This window comes from Clinocottus analis, unplaced genomic scaffold (assembly GCF_023055335.1).
Source record: "Clinocottus analis isolate CAN_PGR_092001 unplaced genomic scaffold, fCliAna1.0.p SCAF_13, whole genome shotgun sequence".
NCBI lineage: Eukaryota > Metazoa > Chordata > Actinopteri > Perciformes > Cottidae > Clinocottus > Clinocottus analis.
In genome coordinates, this window is record NW_027175854.1 from 6,899,465 (window position 1) to 6,923,356 (window position 23,892).

The window sequence follows — 23,892 nt, forward strand, 5'->3', positions numbered from 1 at the left end:
GAAACTGATCCTTACACACACGCTCGTCCACACTCTCTCGCACTCCCACACGTACTACAGGTAGCCTATGAGGGTGGACCAACCGGTCTTTTTCAGCCCCGATACCGAGTATTGATGCCAGTGTTTTCATTATTTTGCCGTGTGCTTCACCGTGTGAGCGACTGAGAGTGTTTTATGCGTCAGGGCATAACCAGGCTTGACGTAAACATTGCTCGCCTCACTTTATAAAACAAAATGTAACTCATTAATATAGCGATTAACAAAAGAATCTAACAAGATTTACAATTAAATGGTAAACCTTTCCAATGCAGAGACACTGTGCTCCAAACTTTAAACAGGAAGTAGAATATAGTCCAGCAATATACAATCCAGCGATGTGATTTAGTTTCTGCTCTAATCTAATCTAATAAGTGGTGTTTCCCCAGTAGTTTAGCTACACAAATGTGCTGAAGAATTGGTGAAAATGTGCAGGCGAGAAGACTCAAATGTGCAACATCTGTACCAACAAATAATCATCAACCCTCCTCCATCCCTCCCACAGGAGCAGGACTCCAGCTACACCATTATAAAATCCAAGGAGACCGAGATGGTGGTGGAAAGCCTGAAGCCCTCTTCAGTCTACATCTTCCAGGTCAAACATGGGTTAAAAAAAACAACAACAAACAAATAGAAAAACAATTCTGAATCATAATGTGATGGCAAAAAAAAAAACACTTATTCTGAAATGAGAAGAGGTGAATAAGCAATTAAAAAGATGTTGTAAAATGTGTGATGCATAAAGATGAAAACATCTTGACTGTCTTTGTGATATATTTGCATATGCTGCATTACAGGTGCGAGCCAGGACCTCAGCAGGCTACGGTGCATTTAGCCGACGTTTTGAATTCCAGACCAGCCCTTACTGTGAGTACACCAGAGAGAGAGAGAGAGAGCAAGGGAGAGTGCATCCGAGTTCAACTTGTACGTGACTCCCACCTGCTTTTTTTGGGGGGGAGCCGCATTAACAGCAGTCGGCAGGTGTGTGTGTGTGTGTGTGTACTACTTGTGTCTAATCCCGCCTCTTCCTTTGGCAGTAACTGCGACCAGTGAGCGCGCTCAAGCTTCAATAGTCGCGGTGGCCATCACGTTGGCTCTGGTCCTACTGGCGGTCGTCGCTGGATTCCTGCTCAGTGGACGGTGAGTCCTAAATACACACCTGAAAGGAACACAGGCGCAACCAGGAAAGCATGATCTGTGTGTGCAGGCGTGAGCACATGCACTCCGCGTTATGCGCCGTCTTCCTCTCGTCCTGTGGGCGCCTGTGGCTTGTCCAGGTATCTTAAGATTGGCGGTTTCCGGCTTGTGAGCGCGTGTGAATGAGCGTCTGGATTAGACGCTGATGAGCAGGTTGGCATCCGGCCCTCTGCCATCACTGTTTGAATGGATGTGGAAATGTGAATGTTAGAAGTGCGATGAGTGGTCGCGAGGCTAGGAAGGTGCTTTACAAATGCTGTTGATATGCCAAAAGTCCATTTACCAACTTTTCTCAATGCCCAATTTCGGGGTTCATGCTTGCCTTTAATTTTTTGGCTCAAACATGCTTTTTATTGTAAAAACAAATACTTAATTTATTTCTGTCTCTCTGAAAAAGCCTTGGGCATTTGATACTTTCAGAATATTTATATAGTGCCTAGACCTGCTTAATAATAAAAAATGACATGGCCATTTAACTTCATACAATAAAAGACATAAACGCTCTCCTAAATGTCTGTAGCGACACCCCTCATCCTCTCATCTTTGGAGCAGGTGACATTTTTGGACAATGAGATCACGTTGTGATGTAATTTATTCGTTCTGATGAAAGAGGCTGCTCAGCGTGAAACCTCCGAATTCAGTTCTTATCATTTTGTAAGATGAACGTTTCTGAACCTGTGGATAAATGTTAGCTTAGAGGATATCCACTTGTCCTTCTCCTTCCTATTTCTGACGAGCAAAAATGAGCAATATCAAATCTAATTTGTGACCCAGATATTTCTGTGTTGCCGAGCAGCATTATGGGATTAGATACATGACTTGAGGTTAGAGATTTGTAATAGGTCAGGAGGATTAAGGGTTTTAGGTTATGGCTTCAGCGACGATGCATACAATCCAGTGGAACCTCCTCAAGTCTGGTGTCCCAACTTTGCCGGGTTTTATCAGCCCCGACGTTACACACTACATTAATGTTGCATTTGCAAGCCTCCGGTCTCATATGACCTTCACTTCATGGTGTCTTGTAATTGATACCACCAATTTCATGATGTCCTTTTCACATACGCACACGCACTAGATACATGGATGAATGCAAGGGGAGCTTTTAAACGCATGCAAAAGTTGCCAGAGTGCCAGTATTCAGCCGCTGTCCATTAAAAACTCAAAACGATTGTATTTGTGAAACTTTTGCCTGATTCCATCTTTGCAAACCACATTCTACTGTGACATGTATCTAGTTAAGTTAATTAACAACTATTGCGTCCTAAAGGCTTTTACTGAACAATAATTAATACAGATGAGAGTAGTTTTACGAGGCTCAGAGTAGGAATCAATGCAGTTGTTGGACACAACGATCGGGTGGATGGACAGTGGGGGCTCTGGTAATGTTCAAGGATTAAAGAGCACATCGGGTGAGGAAACAGCGGTGATTTGGGTTCAGCCAAAACGGGGACGATGCTCGCTCTGGTTTCGTGTGGGGGAGGCGAAATGGAGGAATGCCAAATTTTCCAGCGATGGATTTGGAACACAAGCGCCACAACCCCCTCTAACCACTGTATCCCATCCCCCCCGCCCCTCCTCCCCCTTCTCCCCTCTCCTCAGCCTGCGTGACCCTCCAGACTCCACGCACATGCATAGACACAGCACACATGTGTAGCCAGACGCGCACGCACGCGGATGCATGTGCTGTACGCATGGGTCAACACACAGACGCACACATGTAGGAAGTTAGAGGGCCGGCTGGGCATGAGCGAGCTCAAACCCCTTGACTCAACAGATCTGGCAAAATAAGCAGCCTCAGGCAGACATGCATGTACAAAACACACACACACACACACAGAAGCAGACTCCCCTCCCCCAGACTATCCAGCTGTGCTCACCAAACCCCTCCAGTCAAGTCTGGCTGTCCTGTGGACACGACCCCCTTTTGGAAAACTCGGGCATCTAAAACATTCATTTGAGTTCTGGTTTTACAAGTCCAACGAAGTGGATTAATGTATTTGCCGACAAAAAATGTTTCCATTTTCAATGTGTGTGTCTCTGGGTCCGCGCGGTCACCGCCATGTGTTCACGTGTAACGTTCATCAGTCCTGTACTTTTTTTAATCTGGGTCATCTCTGATTATCTGTGACGCTGCTTGTCCAAATATTCAAATATGGAACAAACGTACGCAGATATGTATTCGCACAACAATAAACGTCATGCCGGTTTTGGCCTACACATTGACTAAGGGAATGTCTCTTCTAGTCCCTTCTTCTTCCGGGCGACTCCAAAAAAAAAAACTCTTTATTTTCTTTCGGACTGCGCTCTCTCCTCTGCCAAAAGTCAGAGTTGATCTGTTGACGAGGACTTTCTTTGAAAATTGTATTATTTGAAAAGTGCAGTCCTTTGCTGAAGTCTGCAAGGCTGTAAGTTTTCATCATTTCCCGCAATGCTTTTCGAAAACCTTGAAATGTAAGTTAACAGAACCTGGAAATAAAGAGGGACTAAAAAGCTTATCTTCCAGTTAGATCCAAGTGAGATTGTGCCTTGTGTTGGCCAGGATTTGCTTTTATGTGTCTGGGCCATTTTATGGTATCTTTACTGGGATCTCTGTCTGGTACCCTTTTCTTCTCTCGGAGTGTAAATGCCACTGCTCTCTCTTTGTTTAGATATACAGTAGATAACATGTATAAGGGCCCACAGCATTTTTATGCTGTCCTATACTATGAAAATGTATTTGACTGAAACTGAGGTGTTGTCATTATTTTGTCAGTCCTCAGTTAGAACTATTGACATACAAAATAATATATATATATTTCAAAGCAATAATTACTGTTGTTTCATGTGTACATATCAAAACTGTGACATGACATTAACTCTGATGCTTCCTCTCAGGCGGTGTGGCTACAGTAAAGCGAAGCAGGATCCCGAAGAGGAGAAGATGCACTTTCACAACGGTCACAGTAAGTTCACAAAACCAAAAACTCATAGTCATCCAGTGTCTACTACATGTACAGTAGAGGGTTCAAACAGCGGGCATGTCTGTATGAGTTTGTTCAACCCTGTAGGTGTGTGTGTGTGTGTGTGTGTGCGTGCGTGTGTGTGGTTGTTTTGTACAAGGCACTACTCTCTAAATGACACAGCTCCAGACCAGCTCCACGGCAGCCGTGTTGGCAGAGGACACACAAAAGCTGTGATGATTTATAGGCCGTGACAGCTTAATATATTTGGCCACATTCTTTGGCCTCGCATCCTGCCATCCGTCTGCTGGCGTCAGATCCGACCATGACGGGTTCATCGGTGCCCGAGAGCTTCAGGGAAAAATACTAGTGCTGTCATCACGATTACATTGATTCTTGATTGATACGTATCTTGCCGACAAAAAGCAACTTAAAGAGTGTCTTGTTTCCGGGATAATGAAAGGGGTGAATCGTTATGTTGAGATCTCTATATGTTTTTTCTTTGTCAGTAGATTGAGTAGGAGTAAAGCGTGTTATGAAACCTAGACTAAGTATTAGGGCTATTATAGTGTTTACTAAATCACATCCATAACAATATTAAAAGGAATGCATTATGTGTTTCTATTACACCATCACACCATGTTGTAGACTTTGAGAAACTGACAAACAAGATACTACTTAGCATTGACAAAGCAAAGTGTGTTGTCAATATTGCTGTAAAGCTCGTTGATTTGCAATATTGCCTGCAATAGTCGTTTTTCATGTCACGTCATGCATTGCAGGCATTCTGGATAACAAACCTGAATGAATGTTAGTGATGCTAAACAACATCTAAATGGTAATGATGCCATGCATGTGTGTCTGCAGTAAAGTTCCCGGGGGTGCGGACCTACATTGACCCCCTCACCTATGAGGATCCCAACCAGGCCGTGCATGAATTTGCCCAAGAAATTGATGTCTCGTTTATCTCCATAGAGAGGATCATCGGAGCTGGTGAGTCAACTCTGTGTGTGTGTGTGTGTGTGCGTGCGTGTGTGTGTGTGCGTGTGTGTGTTTTATTCTCATTCTTATTCTGAGTGGCAGTTTGGGGCCGATTTGGCCACAATAATGTCTCGCAGAATGCATTATGGTTCATTCTGAAGCAAACCTGTTCAGTCATGCATTCTTCGGTAAAAATACTCTCATCCCGTGACAGCTGAATTTAAACAATGCTGTCTTCATAGACTGTATAGTTCGGCCATCTCCATCTTGGTTTTTGGCAGTCGGCGCTTCCTTCTTTTGCAACCAGAAGTGATAGAAAAAAAATAGAGCCAAGTACAACTGAACAGTGAATGGGGCATTTTAAAGCCAACCAAAATGTCAACTCTCTTTTATAACTAAAAAGTTATAAGATGAGATGAAAAAACGAACTGCAGGGCCAGACAACACCGCGCTTGCAACCTGTCAATAACAAGATAGCCACACCCTAAATAGCCACAACCAGACTTGTCATATTCAATTAAGCCAAGCACTGCTAGAATATAACAGCTTGCACGGCTGTGAAATCTGTTTGTGTCCTGCTGACAAACGTTGTTTATTTGCAACATTTGTGAGCCTCACAAGCCTTCTAGCTGTGCAGCAGCTTAACTTCAGTTGAACATTTCCTTTGGAGTCTATGTATCTATCTGTTGTGATATAGAACACTGAGCCGAGTGACGCTCGCCTGGTATTTTTTCAGAAGTCAAAATGTGCTTGTATTGCAACTCTGATCCCAAGCCAGGCAAGGCAAGTTTACAAGAACAAAGTGCTTCACATAAAATCGTTAAAAGCATCAAAACATAATGCAGAAGAATTAAGAACATTCAATAAAACCATAAAAAAGCAAAAAAGTTGCATTGCAGATTCGACAATAAAATGCGGTAGTGAGATGCAGCAATTAATTAATATCCTTGAATCTGGTTCAAATAAAGGCCACAGCGATGAAAAGTATCGGATCAGGATTTAAAGGAGCTGAGGGTCTCAGCAGACCTGCAGCTTTCAGGAACGTTATTCCAGACAAGTGGAGCAGAAAAGCTGAACGCTGCTTTCCATGTCGACTCTTGGAACAGAAAGTAGACCAGAAGCAGATGTCAGGAGGGGTCGGGGTGGTTCATAAGGTAGCAGCAGATTACAAACGTGCAGTATTTAAGCTCTAAACCATTCAGTGCTTTATGAACCAGCAGCAGGATTTTAAAGTCAATTCTTTGTTTGACAGGAAGCCAGTGCAAAGACCTCAGAACAGGAGTGATGTGATCCACTTTCCTGGTCTTAGTGAGGACGCTAGCTGCAGTGTTGTCAAGCAGCTTCCTGCTTGACTTTTTACAAAGATCTGTGAACATTATTGCAATAGGTTGAGGTTTCATAACAGAATAAGAGAAAAGAAGCATCAGCTATGCAGGGTTTGTTTCGTCATTTCATCAAGACTTTTGCAGATCAAGGTGAGCTGACACGTTAAGGCCACGTTCAAGCTCTGTCTCTTTCCCTCAGGGGAGTTCGGCGAGGTGTGCAGCGGACCGCTGAGGCTGCCCGGGAAGAGAGAGATGCAGGTTGCCATTAAGACCTTGAAGGCGGGCTACACCGAGCAGCAGAGACGCGACTTCCTGTGGGAGGCGTCCATCATGGGCCAGTTCAACCATCCAAATATCATCCGCCTGGAGGGCGTAGTCACCAAGAGTGAGTCACCAGCATGTCTGTTTCTAGTCAGACTTTTCCCTCTTTGGTTTTTGGTCGTGAGCCTAAGAATCCCACTTCAGGATTCAGAACATATGTCACAACGCAGATTACTACGACTTCTCATATGACAGTTGCACTGTGTAGTCGTTTGGGAATCTCAAGCTAAACTTGTCAGACTCTGCTCTGATTTCTTCCGTCTATAAGCTGTACTTAGTCAGGGTTTTTCATCCATCAGACCCAGCTGTTCTTCATCAGTCCGGTTTGGATGCGCTTCGCCAGCTCCAACTGTGCTTAACCAAGCTCAGTTGTACTTTAAGTTGTACTTTTTAAATGACCTTTTCTCTGACATACGACGTATGTATTCATAAGGGGAATACAGCAATAACAAAATGAAAAGTAATATATTTCAGAACGCTCCAACATCGCCATTCTGAGTAGCTGAATCCTCTGAAACGAACACAAACAAATATGTGCTATGCTTCTCGTGGTGAAGTTGTTTTTCCGTATCTCGTTTCTCAGGCAAGCCGGTGATGATCATCACTGAATACATGGAGAATGGATCACTGGACACTTTCCTCAAGGTAGGCCAGAGGGGGACAAGGATAGGGAAGAGAGGGGAATCCAGGGAGAAGGGAGTGAAAGACGATAAGGCCATGGGAAGGAGACGGTGGATAAAGAGGAGGATGATAGAGAGTATAGGGACTAGGAAAAAAGAGGAACAGGGGATATGGAAAACCACTGGTTCTCAAGAATCAATTTCAAATGGGACTTGTTTTTGCAGTATATTTGTGGTATATAGGAAAATGAAGTGGTGTCGGCTCTCAGACACAGATCACTGTTGGTTTGTACTGAGGTAATTGGCAAATGGGCACGGCTGGAGAGTCACCACTTGCTGATATGCCAAATTGGGAGGACAATTATCACAGGGGCAAATGAAAAAAAAAAACCTGTAATCCTTTGGAAAGGAAAATATATTTACGGGAGCTGTTTTTCAGGGGAGATAAACGCACCGCTGTGGGAGAATATGTCCAACAAAAGCTATCATTATTCCAATTCAATACCTCATTATTATACACGTCGAAGCAGAAATGAACTAGAGAAGAATATGTGATAGCCATGACGGTAGCCATGAATTAGCCTGTATTATGGTCAATGTGTGACTGTGAAGCCGTTGGCAGGTGTCAAGGGGAAAGCAAAGTTACCTTGTCACATACCCAGGGCAGCGTGAGTCTTCTTTCTCTCAAACATTCACGGAAACGACAATTAATTACACCGAATAAACAGGAAGCCCGTCTACATGGTGCAGACTTTGAAGTTACTCTATAATTTTAGTTTTATCTTTAGTAGCCAGATCACTTTGCCAGAATATATGAAAGGCATCTGAGCACTCGGGGCCGGGATCACGTCTGCATTGTCTAGACAATTTGGACTTCGCTGAGTAGAGAAGGTAGGCTTATAATGAAGGCTGGCAAACCTCTGAGTTGAGTGATCCCTCTCCAGAGCACATAAGTCTATTCACTGGTTACAATGGCAAGATGCTCAGTTGGCGGACGAGGCTAAAGCCTGTGAAAAAAAAAGAGGGTAAACTCCAGCAGCAGATGGCTAATGGAGAGATGAGAGGAATAAGGTCACGTGATTGCGTGATGGAAACGGCTGCAATTATGGAAATTTGGGAAAGGTGAGAAAAGTGCGGCGGGGTGCTGGAAAGGCAATGCAGACTGGAAAGACCCGGACAAGACGTCCTCAACCGGAATGTGCTGAATTGGAGGACGCTGTGAGACTAAAGACAGAGGAAGGATGAGCTGCAGGGCTGTGGTCAGTGGAAACTCGGGCAGCGATGCTACTGGATGGCAAAGCGAGGCAGAGGAGCTGGGAGACCAGCAGGCGGAGCAGCCGGACAACCCTGTGAAGTAATTACATGGATGGCTGGTGTACTGAGGCTGGACGGGAACGACACAGCCATGAGAGAAGCAGGGGCCGGACTAGCTCCAGGATTAAGGGTCACAGCTATGGACAATGCAGTACGAGGCTCATAACTCGCGTGTTTAGCGCGACAGCTCATTTCAGTTGGAAGTGGGGTGTTCTGCAGCTGCTGTGGAGGGATGGGGAAGGTAGTTGCAGAAGTGATTAGAAACTGAGGTGGGTACCATGAGGGGAGAAGGAGGAGACCGACATGTCTGCTGTGGAGATTAGGGGAAATTATTTGAATGAACGCTTAGAGGAGGTTAAAGGTAAATCGGTGGCATATCCCGTTAAGTCTGGCGGCTCCTTCGGGGAGCTTCCTCATGACCAGCATGCAAAAGAAGAGAAAAAAACCCATTCTGTCCTTGGCAAAAAAAAAAGTTATTTTCCCCATTATCATTCTGCCTCGATTATTAAAAAAGACCTAATTATCAAAGTTGGGTGTGGAGTTTTAAAGGTCCCACGAGAGAAGGTTAAACCGGGGTTTGAAGTGAGGAACAAGAACGTGGCCGTGACTCGCTCGAGGGCGACGAGGCTCGGCTGGTGTCTGTTCCAGAGGCAGTGGTTTCATAAAACGTGGTGAGACTCTGACTGCAGGGCAGCCCGAAGCTCTGTGCAGGATTAGAGGAAGCCTTAATCATAGTTTGGGGTACAAAAGTGCACACTTGATACCAAACCGAGAGATTGCCATGATGTATAGGAAATGATTATTATCAGAGATAAATTATTTGGAATTTATATTTCCAGGAAGGAGACGGTTGAAACCCCCGCTGACATACAACTGTGTGTTAACGTTGGCCGTGCAGTGGGGCTATAACTTCCAGTAATTGTGGCATTAATGGTTTTCCTGCTACAAGGTAACTTGTAAGCGGCCGTTAACAGAATGCTGAGCTCTCATTTTACAATGCAGAGGTCATACGTGTCCTCTATGTTGCGCCTCTTTATATTGTTTTGTAAGCTGACCGGGTTTTGCAGTCTACACACAGAAAGAATTTTAAAAAAACAATCTGTATTGAAGCAAATTGATTCACTTTTTCTAGGCTTTTTAATACTACATGCTGCGTAACTGAAAATGCATACGGAGCATGCTGTTTAAACAGCATTTATAGTGGCGTTCACTGGAAATATTGTTGGTCATGTGAAGTGTTTAGATTTATTTCCGACACCCCCCTCTGAATGTTATCTGTTCCCAGTTCTCATAGAGCAGATATCAACAAGTCTTTTTCCTGTTTTTCCCTTTTTTTTTCTTCAGAAAAACGATGCTCAGTTTACCGTCATCCAGCTGGTTGGTATGCTGCGAGGCATTGCGTCTGGAATGAGGTACACAGAGGCGCAAACAACCTGTCTATTACAGTGCACATCATTAGGGCACAGTGTTTAGACTTAATCCCTTTGTGTTGATAAATGCAGATACCTGTCGGACATGGGCTACGTCCACCGGGACCTCGCAGCTCGTAACATCCTGGTCAACAGTAACCTCGTGTCTAAGGTGTCTGATTTCGGCCTGTCCAGAGTCCTGGAAGATGACCCGGAGGCGGCGTACACCACACGGGTAAGATTGGTCATTTTTGGAGATGTATAATAGGACTTAAACTCTTTTTTTAACTTGTTTTATTTCATCATCACTTATGAATTCAAGTGATCACAGCAAAGATGCTGGTCACAATCTTCCAGACTCCAAGGTGATCTCTGCAAAACGCTCAAAGATATGGTTCAAATAACATGAAAACGGATCAAAGCAGCCCATAGGTTTACGTCTCGAGCAAAGAATTGATGGTTGTCAGTTTTGTGCTGATCCAATAATCGTGTGACTGTTTCAGCACCACTGTGAGAGAGAGACACACACAGAGGAAAGGTAAACTAGAGGGCACACTGCTGTGTCTTTGAGGACATTTATATGTGTGTGTGCGTGTGCAGAGTATTGTGTTACATCAAACTTTGGATTAAGTTAAACTCTTACGTAAGGGATTCGCTCTAAACCGAATACACGCACACACACACACAGACGGCAGCAGGTTTTAAATTGAACTGTGTGTCCCTGGCTGAGTGGCGTCCTGTCAGCCAGAGACTGGCTCCTTCCTGCAGGAAGAGGACCAATTAGTACTCAGCTCAGTCTCCGCAACACTCAATTAGCACCGAGTCTTGCAGCCTTTGCGCCAAAAATCCTGTCAATCACCTCTCACTGCCAGGCTCCATCGCTTCTCTGTCTCTCTCTCTGTCTCTCCCTGTCTCGCGCTGTGTGTGTGTGTGTGTGTGTGTGTGTGTGTGTGTGTGTGTGTCCCAGTCGCTGACAGCAGTGAGAATAACATAATTCACACCCTTCATATAATCAGACCATGAGACATCCCGCTGCTGTGTTCATCAATACTGCATCAAGCTAATTTCCCGACTCATCAGCCGAAAAACACATTTTCCTCTGGAACTCAGCAGTCGTCCTGTGAACTTTTCTGCCTTCACAAGGAAGGCGCGATAATGAAGATGAGGAAAACGAGCCGAGGAATGTCAAGACCCCCAACAGTTAGGACAGGGGATTTGTTCAAGGAAATGAAACTCTGTATCTTGAACTTGTTCATTAGTGTGATTGTAAGTTGGACCACATGCAGCACAAGTGTCTCAATTAAGGTCTGTTCTTTGTTTCCCTCTTTGGAATTTCAAACGCCTGCAGCTGTATTTATACAGGGAAGGTCATTTGTATAAGTGTGGCACTGAGCTGTTGTCTTATTTATGCTCAGCACCACAAACAATTGAAGTCACAATTCAAAGTGTAGTTACCGCTTAAGTCCAACAAGATGTTTGCACTATGTGGTAAAAGTTCTTGCATGTCGTCACAGGGCGGGAAGATTCCTATTCGCTGGACGGCTCCGGAGGCGATCGCCTACAGGAAGTTCACCTCAGCCAGCGACGTGTGGAGTTACGGGATTGTCATGTGGGAAGTGATGTCATACGGAGAGAGGCCATACTGGGAGATGTCCAATCAAGATGTAAGTTTGATGTGACGCTGTCTTGGAAAATGTTTCTGCTTGTGTTTGTATTTGTTCCTGTTTTGAAGCCCTGCAATTTATTCACCAAGTGGAAATGTGGTTTCCACCTTTTTAGGAGGTGCATGCAGAGAAAGCAGGATTGTACAGCAGCCAGGAAACTCAGGGTCCATTTAGTTGTCATTCTAGTGCTATCACTCTTCTCTTCTAACTCTCCGCCAGAAAAGAAATATTTTCCAAAATGTCAAACTTTTGCTTGAAGGAACTTGGAATCAGGGGTTGAGAAATCATTTGTATTTCAACTGCAAGTTCCAGGGTCAATAATGTATTTTGAGCTTAAATTGGGACAGTCTTTCTCAACCTGACGGATCATGAAAGATTTCTGATGACATGCATATTGATATTAGTTTAATTAACTAAACTTGGGGCTCAATAAAGACATCGATGAAGGCGCAAAGGGAGAAAAAGACAAAAAGGTGAAACATACATGTCTCCTGTCTGGAGGCTGAATGGAGGTTGGAATAAGAAAGGCCGTGCAGGAACCTATTGTTACGAGTCTATTACTGCAAAGTCTGGACAATGGGAATGAATAGCTTCAATGGAAACACACAGAGGGACATGGCGGGGTGTAGCAAAAAGCCGTGCGTAAGCAAAAGAGTGAAACAGGTGAATACGCATGGAGGTGCAGAGCTAAGCAGAAAGAAAAACCATGGCAGGGAGAATAGCAGCCTGTAGACCCACTGAGGCGGTCTGTGTGTCTCACATTAGGCCTCGAGGTTTTTAGAACACTTGTAAACAAAACGCAGCAATTTTTGACATCCAGTATTTGGCTAAATGAATTGTTGTGGTAGCGGGTTAGCTCGACTCAGCAGGAACCCAAATGACCTGTGCGTGTGTGTGTGTGTGTGTGTGTGTGTGTGCATCAGAGAGGAGACGAATAGGAAGAGGGTGTGGGAAAAGAGGAGGAGCGGCCAGCACCTACATTATAATGCAGCCCGGAGGCCATTTTAATGAGGAGACCTGCCATCGCGTCACACGCCGATGAGCAGGAATGTCCCATTTGCCTCAGACGCCGCACACGCGCACTCATTTCCCGCCCACAGACGCACACAGGGGCGACATATGCGCGCACAGCCCTGCAGTGACCTCTTCATCCCCTGCCTCAGACCCCTCCCCTCCCTCTTTTTGGTTATTAGGCTGTCTGTCTCAGAGAAGTCTGGAGAGGGAGGGAGGGAGGGAGAGAGGAGAGGAGGATGAGAGGAGAGGAGAAGACGTTTGATGTTTAATTGAAAGCGTTATGCTGGATTTTCTCTGATCTGTGCCAGAAAGTGCAGGCTCTCGCACTCCTCTTTCTCTAAGCTCCCTCCTTCTGCTTCCCATTTCTACCCCCTTCGCCTCCTCACTGCTTTCTCTCGTGCTCTCGCTTGTCTCTCCAGAACGCAAACTCTGTCAGTGTCGTTTCCTCTCCTTCGCCTTCTGCCTGCTCTTTCTTTCGCCCCGCTCGGCCCTCCTCTGATCTCTCTCTCTCTCCTCCTGCCAGTCAGCCGTGTGTAGTTCCTCTCCGCTCTCCGCGAGCGGCGATGACTCGATGCCACGCTCCACTCTCGCGCTTTGTTGCGAGCGTACGTGCACTTTCATTTTGCACATTCATTGGGGCGCTATCGCGTCTGTGTTTTTGTGTGAATTTGACACGAGCAAAGAGTGTCTGAACTCAACAAACCCACTCCCTTTAGTGTCTTGCTCAGGCAGAACTAGGCTGAAAACTCCAGACTGCTTCCCACTGCAGGGTCTAAGGAAAGAGCCGGGGTTTATTTATTATTCATCTAATTCAATTCCTTCCCTCCCCCCAAAAAAACATTTCTGTGATTCGGTGCTGCGTCTTGTTACTTGCGGAAATGATTAACTGGGCCGTGCAGCGTATCAAATACACAAATTATGTTTTTATGATGTATTGCTTTGTTGATCCTCGCAGGGAGGTTCATTTTTGCTTGCTAACTTCATGGAGGTTTGAGTGCAGGGTCAGATAGAGAGCAGCAGCATCCCTGGAGCAAACATTTGGGTTCAGAAATTTGCTCCGGAGATTTCAAATTGGAGGTAACATTACTTCTGCTGAAGTTTTTCACACTCGTGCTGTGAAAAGGTAATAACATGTCCACAAGTTGTGTCCTCTCTACGCCATGGGAACGAGTCTTCTTCAGACTATGTCCTTACAGCCGTCTTTCGCCCTCCTAAAAATACACAGCTGGTCATCAATCTTCACTGTGTGGGACACATTATGTCACCTCTTCCCTTCAGTCCAGAGTCTTTTGAACAAACTTGATTACAGTTCAGCATAATTTAGAATTAATCAAGATTCATGAACTGCACAGCTTAGATTCTGTTTCCCGAAGGCCAGGTCTAACAGGGCGAGAAATATTTGTACCATCAAACTGTTCAATGCTCAGGATAAAACAGCTGGTGACCAGAACAACACACAGAGTGGGGGAGTCTCTGCTCAGGTAGACATTAATCCACTATATATTAACGCACATGATGGTTATTTGCTGCTCTCTTAATGTTCCGGAGATTACATTTGACACATTTTTTAAAAGTCAAAGTCATCCTTTGGATGGGAGGAACATGTGAGGTTTCTCTGCTGTGGCTGGTCTCCACTGCGCCTCCTAAACCTCATGGACAGCCTTTGTGAACTGGGTGTTACTCTCTCACTCTGTCTCACTTCTTTTCTCAACTTCTAAATGAAGGTAACTCATTTGTGAGCAGATCTTAACCTGATACCAAGGACCTAACCGCTTTTTGTCTTTGTCTGCCCGTCTGCAGGTAATAAAGGCCGTGGAGGAGAGCTATAGGTTGCCGGGTCCTATGGACTGCCCTGAGGCTCTCTACCACCTCATGATGGACTGTTGGCAGCGGGAACGCAGCAGCCGCCCCAAGTTTGATGAGATTGTCTGTCTGCTAGACAAACTCATTCGTAATCCCAGCTCGTTAAAAAAACTGGTCAACTCCTCACACAGGTATGAATTCAATCTTCTTTTTTTTTTTAAGAAAGTCCCTTTTAAAAATGTACTGTTTTTTATGTTTAATGTCAATACAACAAAGATATATTGTATGGTTCAAGCAGTTAATGAATAATTGTTACACTGACGTATGAGAATATGAAGATTTCCTTTGTTAAACATTTGAATGGAATCAATATTTTAGGGTTTGATTTTCATGCCCCTGCTCGTAAAAGGCTACTAAATATAACGTTGTGTTTACTTTTTCAGGAAGAGATCTTTTTTTTAATCTTGAAAATGCTTTTTTTTTTCATTTAAACCCAGCTCTGCTATCTAATAGACTCGTCACCATTCAGATGAAATAGAAATGGAGTTGTATTAAAGTCTTGTGGAGCTGCATAATTAAATCAGGACGGACACAGTAGCTAACTGCTGCATGCCTGCAAAGTAGACGAGAGAAATAAATGAAAGTGGCTTGATTTTCCCAAAACCACACATTAGTCTGAATGGTATTCAGTGGGGTATCTTTTGATTATCGTAACATTTGAATATTCAATTAGTATTCCCCAACTATACACATGCATTGCATTAGTGTATAATGGCATGAAACGGCTATAAGTGTTGCGAAACAGACATTTAGCAGACACCCTTATTACCTGATTTTCTTTCCCGAGATAATGAAATGATGTGAAATCTGTCTATTTACACACACACACACACACACACACACACACACACACACACACACACACACACACACACACACAGTTACAAAGACGTGCAGCAGCACAGTTAATAAATCAGTGGCATATCTAATGGTCCGTGCAATAACATATGACAGTTAGCCAGATTAAAGGGACCTTAGTCCTTGTTCCACATAACACTCTTGTTCAAGCTACAGCGTAGAGAATATTGTTAGCTTGTTTGAAAGCGTGGAGAGTGAGCTGAATGACAAAGAGTTTCGAGTGGACAGCATTTTCAGCTTTGCGTGATGATGCATAAATAGCATAACGAAGCTTCGCTGGTGACTTTTATGCTCAGCCCTGGGCTTCAGAATGGAGTCGATCCCACTCCTTAATATTTCTTCTACCTTTTGTCTTTTCATTTGATTACTGACTTACTCTTTCTTTGACTGTGTGTCCGTCTTCCTATGCACCAGGGTTTCCAACCTGTTAGTGGAGCATGCCAGTGTAGAAGGGAACTGCAGCACCCTGAGCCAGACCGTAGGGGAGTGGCTGGACTCCATCAAGATGGGTCGTTACACCGAGCTCTTCATGGAAGGAGGTTACTCTTCACTGGAGACAGTGACTCAGATGACATCAGAGTAAGGTCACTTCCACACACTCACTGACATAAAGAAATATCCTTATTGTTGTCAGTTTATACAGGGATAATGTGTGTTGCGTGTAAAAGTTGTCCTTGGTTGGTGAACTGACTCTTTCAGGTAAAACATGTCGTTAAACAACATGATCCAGACTCAAATGCCAACGATCAAATGCTCAATGCAGCACATGCAAATAAACGCCTTTTTTTCCATTTCTGCTTTTTTTTTTTTTTTTTACTCTGTGAAGCAACTGAGACAAAATGTTGCGAAGGTTGAAACTAAATGAGGCTGCAGTATCTAGTACAAGGTTGCAAGCCTGCTATACACTTCCTAAAAGCAGCTGTGACGATGGATAATGCTACAGAATTTTCAGTAGGACTCGTGAATGTGTTACTCCTGGACCGTCCAGAAACTACCATATCAGTATAACGATAATAATTTTGCTTTAATCGGGATGTCTACAAAAGCCCTTGTGAGAATATTGTATATTGAGTCTCTTTATGGAAAAAAACAAATCACTACAAATGTAATAAAAATGGCATCAAAATGCAGGTAGTCTGAAACATTATGAATAAACCTTATGAAGGAAACGTCTTTAAGTTCAAGTACAGTTTTTATTTATTACTTGCATCATGAATTTCTTTACCTATTAGCACACCCCTTGATAATATGGGCATGTTGTTTCTGTGATGTTTTCCAGAGATTTGCGAAGAGTAGGAGTGAACCTTGCTGGACATCAAAAGAAAATCATCACTAGTATTCAAGAGATGAGAGTCCATATGAACAACACCAACTCCACTGTAAACATCTGATGGATATGTACAGGCATGCACACACACACACACACACAAATGCACACATACACTCAATATATGGACCTAGTATTTGACGAAAAGACTTGCTGTTGGACCTAGAACGGCTTAGCACTTTCTACGGACAAAGAAGCCCAGTGTACATGGAACTAAACTGGAGGATCCACATATGTTGTGGTTCTTGTGTTTGGAGTTTGCTTTTGGTGTCGTTGGGGATTTTTGACATTGCAGCACTAAAACAAAACCAAACTGAGCCGAGTGCTACATGAAGGAAAGATGACGGTGAGCTCAACTGAACTCAAGTGAAGAGTTGTATTTCTAATTATTCTATTTGTGTGAATCTTGGGGATTGTGATATATATCTGTGCACTGTCTGTCTGGATTCTTTCAGATCAAACGTGAAACACAGACCGCAGATCTGGCTCTGAGAGCAGCCAGCACTTTTAGGCTGTATCACAGATACAGTGGGTTTCATGCAGCGGGCTCAAACTTAACTTTTTCAGCCCGTCTCAGGTGATCTGAACCCCGTGGATGTGAACAATTTATCTGGCAATTTTCTCTGGAAGTGCACCTCCATCACGAGTCATTGAGCTGAACACCATTCTCAGGCGGGGGGGAAAAAAGTAATAATGGACCAGGAGCAACATGTTCATTAGTTTCAGGCTTTGCTTTTGCCATGCTGATGGCCTTGGATTTTGCTTTCCTGTCGCTGGCACGTCTACATGCAAAAAGACTTTAGTTAAAACCCAGCTGTACAACTCATGAAAGGTCCATATTCAGCATCATGTACTTCTTTGTCTTCCAAAGTGATACAATACCAGACCGCATAATGCAACCTTCATCGTTTTAATGAGGCTGGAATTTTAAAATACAACAAAGTAACAAGGAAATCGTCTGGGCCTGACTTCTTCCAGATGAGTTTGGGTCTTATTGAACCTACAAAAGAAAAAGTGTGAAAGGATACAACGCTTGAAGCATTATGGTAACCTATAACTGCTCTTCTGGCTGAATGTATAGCACTACACAAAACACAACACTTGCTTGACACCTCATTCTATTTTGCTTGATATGGAAAAGCTGTTAAGCAGGGAGAGAACAATCTGATCCTTAAAACCATCTTATAAATGAATCTGCAGATTGTAAAAGATATTCAGCTGGCTGTTTGTCATCGTTGCCCCGAACATCTGCAGGAATCTCCACAAAGATCGAGATGGGCGCCTAAGGAACTCATTCAGCAATTCGCCCCTAAACCATGAGTACTCCAGTTGGAAATCACTTCATATAACTGGATACGTCGCGCATGTTTTAATGGAACGTTCACTCAGATGCCGGGCAACCTTCGTTTAGGTCCACACAGCTTCACTCGGAGTCAAAAAGAATTGTTTACTGAGATTCCACTGGAACCTTTACTGAGACCCCAATGGATCCTTCACCCAGATTCCGAAGAACCTTCGTGCAGGCTCTACGTCGGACATTCAAATGGACGAGGCACACAAGGTTCTGATGGAAATGTTGCAGTAATATAATTCCATGGGAATGCAGGAGAAGTTGATCCTGATGGAACATTTGCTGATGTGAGACTGGAACCGCCAGAAAGATTCCAGTGGGACTGTTTACTGATATTCCAATAGAACCTCCACTCAGATTCTAATGGAATCTCTACTCGAATTCCAATGCAGCCTTCACTCAAGAGTGCACTCAGATTTTCATGGAGCCTTCACTTAGAACCAACAACCTTCAGGTACCACAGGAAACCCTCAACAGTTCACCATGCCGTAGAGTCTCTCTCCACCACACGTCTGCTACACCACAATAAACCTCACTCGAACAGGACTGCTGAAAATAAGGGGGCGATATTGATCAACTTGATAATCATCTATTTATTTATACTTGTTTCAAAAAAAAAGTTTAAATGATGTAGACAGTTTGTTTCGTCATAATACTCTATTGGACTACTGAGCAGCTCTGCCTACATGTCTTTCATGTATATAATGTATAATATATTTAAAGCAGGGAGCATTGTTCTTCTGTCTACCGTCGTGTGGACACGTTGGTATTGATCAAGCATCTCAGAGTAGGACATGATAGTAAATTGTGACAGATATTCTAAATCAGCATTCCTGCTACTTAGACCTGGACCACTGTCAGGTGGGGCGACCAGCACATCTGTCCCCATATAAGGGTGCCCCGAAAGATAAGCAGAATTACCAGATGTTCATGTTATGTTGTTGGTGATTGTGTTTCTTTTCAAGTTTTGGTACAAGACCTAGAAATATTTTCAGCGGCCCTAAATGAGACCACATTGATTACTCTGTCGTCTCTAAAAGCCAGAGGAGAGTGCACAGGGATTGGTATATAAACTTCTGGTATGTTTTAAATGTATACAATGATGTCAATGATCAAGCCCTTGCTTTACTTCTCTTTGGTATGGTATATTATACATTGCTACTCAGTGCTTTATTGCTTAAACTTGACCCTTTTCACCATTGTGTTCACCGAAGCAGGAACTGAGTTCTGACAGTATAAATATAGATTTCATTTTTGCAGATGACATGCTAATATTTTCTTGGTTATACACAGTGCAGTGCAGATGCTGTGACTTAAGAGTCGAAACAAAATGAGATTGTAAAGATAGTTTTTATAAAGAAGTGATATCATTTGACTGTATGAAAAGCATAGGAAAGCACACACGAAGAATGTAAGGTTTTAAAGGGGTATTTCACTTTTTTAGAGGATGTGTTTCGCATTTTTAAAACTCAAACCTCCTGCTGAATGAGGAGTCAAAGTAAAAGGCCTTAAGGGCAAACTCACTTGTGGCTTTTGAACTTTTCCACCTGCTGATATACTTCTATATGGATATGCGTTTTTAAAAGTCGAAATGTTTTAACAGAGTGAAGGTTTGCGTGAAAGATAAACATCTGCAAAGTCTCTTTAGTCTACATTTATCATTTTGAGGGTTTGGCTCCTGTTTATGTTTTATGATATGAAAAAGAGCCATTCTGCAACATTAAATCTTTGGTTTTCTACCTTTTTTAAATTGCACTGTAATTTTTTTTTTTTTTTTCAAGCACGTCTTAGTCTCGTCTCAAAACTGCAACCAACTTTTTGGCAGTAAAACATATGCAGTAGTAAGTAGACTATTGTGGCTATGCAGATCTTTAATGTAGTGGGGGGAATGCATCAATAATATGGTGCACCTTTTATATTTGACAATATAAGGCATGTACAGTGGAAGGATTTGTGCTGGGTGGTCTCCTCAGTTGTTATCTGATGAAGTTTCACAGTGTTTTGATCCCACCCAAATTTCATCGTATTGGCTTTTTACAACCACCCTTTTCAACTTAACCTATGCCTGGGCCATGAATTGGTGAATAGTACACCCTTATAAGTGCCTCTCATCTTTCGAGCACCATTTTTTCCTCCCCTACCAAAATGCTATGGCCCAACTTTCTATGTATTTACTTTTTGCCAACAATATCTTACGGCAATAAGAAGAATGTCAGACAATGTGTATGTTGGAACTAATTTAATTTGCACTTTATGATCAATTTTGTGCCCTTTTTGTTTGACAAAAAAAAAAAATAGGTGACTGACTAGTTTTTCTTCTTGATTTACTATGATTACTGAGTTTCCTTATGTTGAGTATATCACTCCATATTCTCAAATATTCCCATAGTATAACATTTGACAGTTAAGCACAAGGCATTGGTAATATTTTTTAAAACAAATCAAAGTTATATATATATATATATATATTGAAAACTAAATTATTGATATAGAACACCACATTGTGTACGGCACAACGATACATCTTCAGAACGTAAGCACAGGGTTCGAGAGACATCCGACAGTGAGCGGATGATATGACTTTGTGCGAGCGTCCATAGCGCGAGCCCTTGATGTCAACAAACTTCGGCCAGACATTTTGTCTCAACTCCCACTGCTAGGTGTGAAAGCAGGTATTGATTTGTTGTCTTTGCAAACAACAATACATGAACGGTTTAGTTGATGGGTGTTGCTGCGCCAAACACCTTTTTGTTAATTCAATTTATTTATTCTCAGCGGTTTTGCAATGGCATGATTTGATCCTCGCCGTCTCTTGTTAAGTACTTTTCATTTAGCAGGAAGAAACGAAGCACAGCAAACCAGCAGAGACTTGTAAAGATTTATTGGTGTTATTACTCTACAATGACTGTCAACTGGAACTCCATGCAGTGAAGTTTTACACAGCAGCCACATTTTTAACTGTCAAATTACATTATGTAATGCATTTGATTCAACTTAGTTGAAGGTGGTAATCTAGTTTAAATCAATGTACACATTCATTTCCATAAGTTAAACTGAGCTCGAGCAAATGTACAAAAGCAATATTTGATATTAATAGCAAAAACAATATCATATAATTGCATACACACCATTGTGTAGGGATATAACAACCATAAAAGCTTGCACCTAATGGCTGAATGGCTTTAAGACGTGTTCTAATTTTGAAAAAAAATGTTGGTGTCCTTAATAACCGCAACAGCAAAGAGGGTGGGGTTATATCTGGGTCACAGCTTTAGTCATAACAGTCCTAATGTTTTCTTTGGACAATATAATACTTTTTTTGACATGCTGTTTGATCATTTCCAACACTTACACTTCTGTCAGGCAATGAGAAAGTGCAAATACAAATTCATGGGTGCAGGACTGAGTAAGCCAAAAGTCTTGTTCCAAGTGTGTTTGGGATAAGCTTGAACTGACTTTAAATATTTAGCTGACATGATGTGTCATGACAGCAACCGTGGACAAACAGCAGTGTTGGGGAGTGAAGTAATACTACTCTAAGTTAAAACATAACGAGTTGTGCTGAATCAAATTTAAAATGTGTGGAAAAATACTGAATTTAACCAGTAGCCCCACCCACTTCACAACTGTATAGTTAACTTCTCAGGAAGTGGGAACTTGGTACATTTAATGGGACATGGATACATTGTCATGTGCACTCAAAGTATCAACATACAAAAGCAGGTATTTGGTTATTAGGTTTCCTCAAGGTCAAAGGCAACGATCATCTTATCAGTTACTCACACATAAGGTTTTAAAGATCTGAATAACTGTTTTGTGACTCTTCGAAAGCACAGTTATGATACAATTGATGTGCTGTTGGTTTGTCTTTGAGACTGTCATGTATTATGTTTGTGTTGATGTTTTTGTAGTGTGTTATCAAAAATCTATATTTTTGCAATAAAACCTATAAAAAAAAAAATCCTCTCTTGATGTAGGTGTCATTGTAATGCTTTACAGCCTGGGCTGCTGCCACATCGTAACACATCCAGAGGTAGGGTTAATTGAATATTGCTTATGTAAATAGTGCAAAACAATGGAAAACTCCTTTTGGCTTTTCGTCAAAGGAACCAGTGCAACGCTAACTTCTGAGATTGGCCTTTGAAAAGGGATAGTAATGCGATCTTTTATGGATGTAGAAGTGTGCATTGTAGTTTGTGATACCCAGTTAATAGAGCAAACTACAGGCTGTGAACTTAATTGAAATGTGATTTGTTAGGATTTGTGTTTTGTCTGCATTTATATCCCTAGTTGGTTTATATGTAATGAGCTATTTCAGCCCAACGATGTAATTGCTAAAAGATGTTTCCAGGCAGCGCAATTAGACATAAGGTTTATTGGTTGAAATGCCGATTGTCAAGGTAACAAGGGAGCTAGTTAGCATTTTTTCTCTTCTTCAAGGTGCAGACTGAGAGGGAATGATATGTGAGACATATTAATGAACACTGAGGCCATTTTTGATTGAAATGAGATGAAATACTGCCCTAGTAAAGAAATTCACCCCAAATAACACAGCTCCCCATCCATGTGCTGAGGTATTTGGCAAAAGGTACAGTCGACGGTGCATCATGACTGACAACACAATCCAGTAAACTACAGTTCATGGCTGGGTTATACTGATATGAGCTGCGAGGCTCTATAAAACGCACAGTGTTTTAAAACCTGATGATGCAAGACCAGGCAATGATGTATCTGTCAGATGCTTTAGCTGCTGATGTCAGCGACTCATGTAATTGTGTGTTGGCTCCAGGGTGAGAGCCTTGCTAACAATTAGCATACTATACGCAATAATCCCTTTTTTTTTTTTCCGCGAATAGGGTGAATGGTCAATATGGAGTAGTTGCTTGAAATCACTATGACGTTGTATTACAGGAGAAAACGATTTGCTGAGTATCCCTTTCAATACATAAAAAAAACCAATCTAATTCACACATCTTTTCATTATTTTGTTGTTAACCTTGAATCACGTGTGAAGGTGATGCAATTCTTACATTGCGAAAGTAGTTTATATGTAAATATCAGTACTTTGTGTGCGTGTGCGTGTGCGTGTGCGTGTGCGCTGTGATGTAAAATCAAGGCCGGCTGATCTCTGGGGGAATCCACCGCCTGCACGGCTCAAGGTGATTATTACACTCGCACACACATAAAGTGTATGAAGGTGAAATTAGCCATCACGCCATCAGCGTGGCTATTACCAAAAACCTCTGTATCAGCGGCTTGGAGAAAAGAGCTGCAGGGGGTGTGTACTGGGATTGCGCTGGGGCCATATTCCCATCGGTGCTGACTGGGATTGTTCCTTGATGGGTGTCTGGCTTCGGGGCAAGCCCGGCTGTCCCTCTGTATGCATGCACCTCTTCACGTACTCCCCCGTCGTGCTCGTCTGCCTCCCTCTGTTTTGACCGGCCCCTTCTGCCCGACTGCTGCGCGCCTGCACATCTTTGCATCTGCATGGCATTCTGTTTGTGACTCCACTCGGTCGTCATGTCTGGCTTTCTGCTTGCCTTTACATCTCTGCCCCAGTCTCTGCCCCTGTATCCCTCTCTATTACACTGCCGCTGTATCAGATTAAAGTCAGTTATCCCAGGGCACGATGAAGTAATTTTCTATTGAAGAGGTGTCAGTGGTCGAAGCGTC

At 42.9% G+C, this 23,892-nt stretch overlaps 1 protein-coding gene across 3 annotated transcripts in view; it reads left to right on the forward strand.

Annotated features, from left to right (window-relative positions):
* LOC137784288 (ephrin type-A receptor 5) overlaps positions 1–22,128 on the forward strand; it is a 57,440-nt gene extending 35,312 nt beyond the window's left edge. The window contains exons 7-19 of one of the 3 annotated variants that reach the window (XM_068574832.1): positions 542–631; positions 834–903; positions 1,074–1,176; positions 4,108–4,175; positions 5,040–5,165; positions 6,678–6,863; positions 7,383–7,444; positions 10,078–10,145; positions 10,236–10,377; positions 11,657–11,806; positions 14,621–14,814; positions 15,956–16,120; positions 16,821–22,128. In XM_068574832.1, the coding sequence (XP_068430933.1) occupies positions 542–631; positions 834–903; positions 1,074–1,176; positions 4,108–4,175; positions 5,040–5,165; positions 6,678–6,863; positions 7,383–7,444; positions 10,078–10,145; positions 10,236–10,377; positions 11,657–11,806; positions 14,621–14,814; positions 15,956–16,120; positions 16,821–16,932 (1,536 nt within the window). In that variant the 3' untranslated portion in view covers positions 16,933–22,128. Of the gene's footprint in view, positions 1–541; positions 632–833; positions 904–1,073; positions 1,177–4,107; positions 4,176–5,039; positions 5,166–6,677; positions 6,864–7,382; positions 7,445–10,077; positions 10,146–10,235; positions 10,378–11,656; positions 11,807–12,729; positions 12,794–14,620; positions 14,815–15,955; positions 16,126–16,820 lie in introns of those variants that run through there. The other 2 variants (XM_068574834.1, XM_068574835.1) reach the window with 2 other exon arrangements.
* Positions 22,129–23,892: the final 1,764 nt, after the last annotated feature.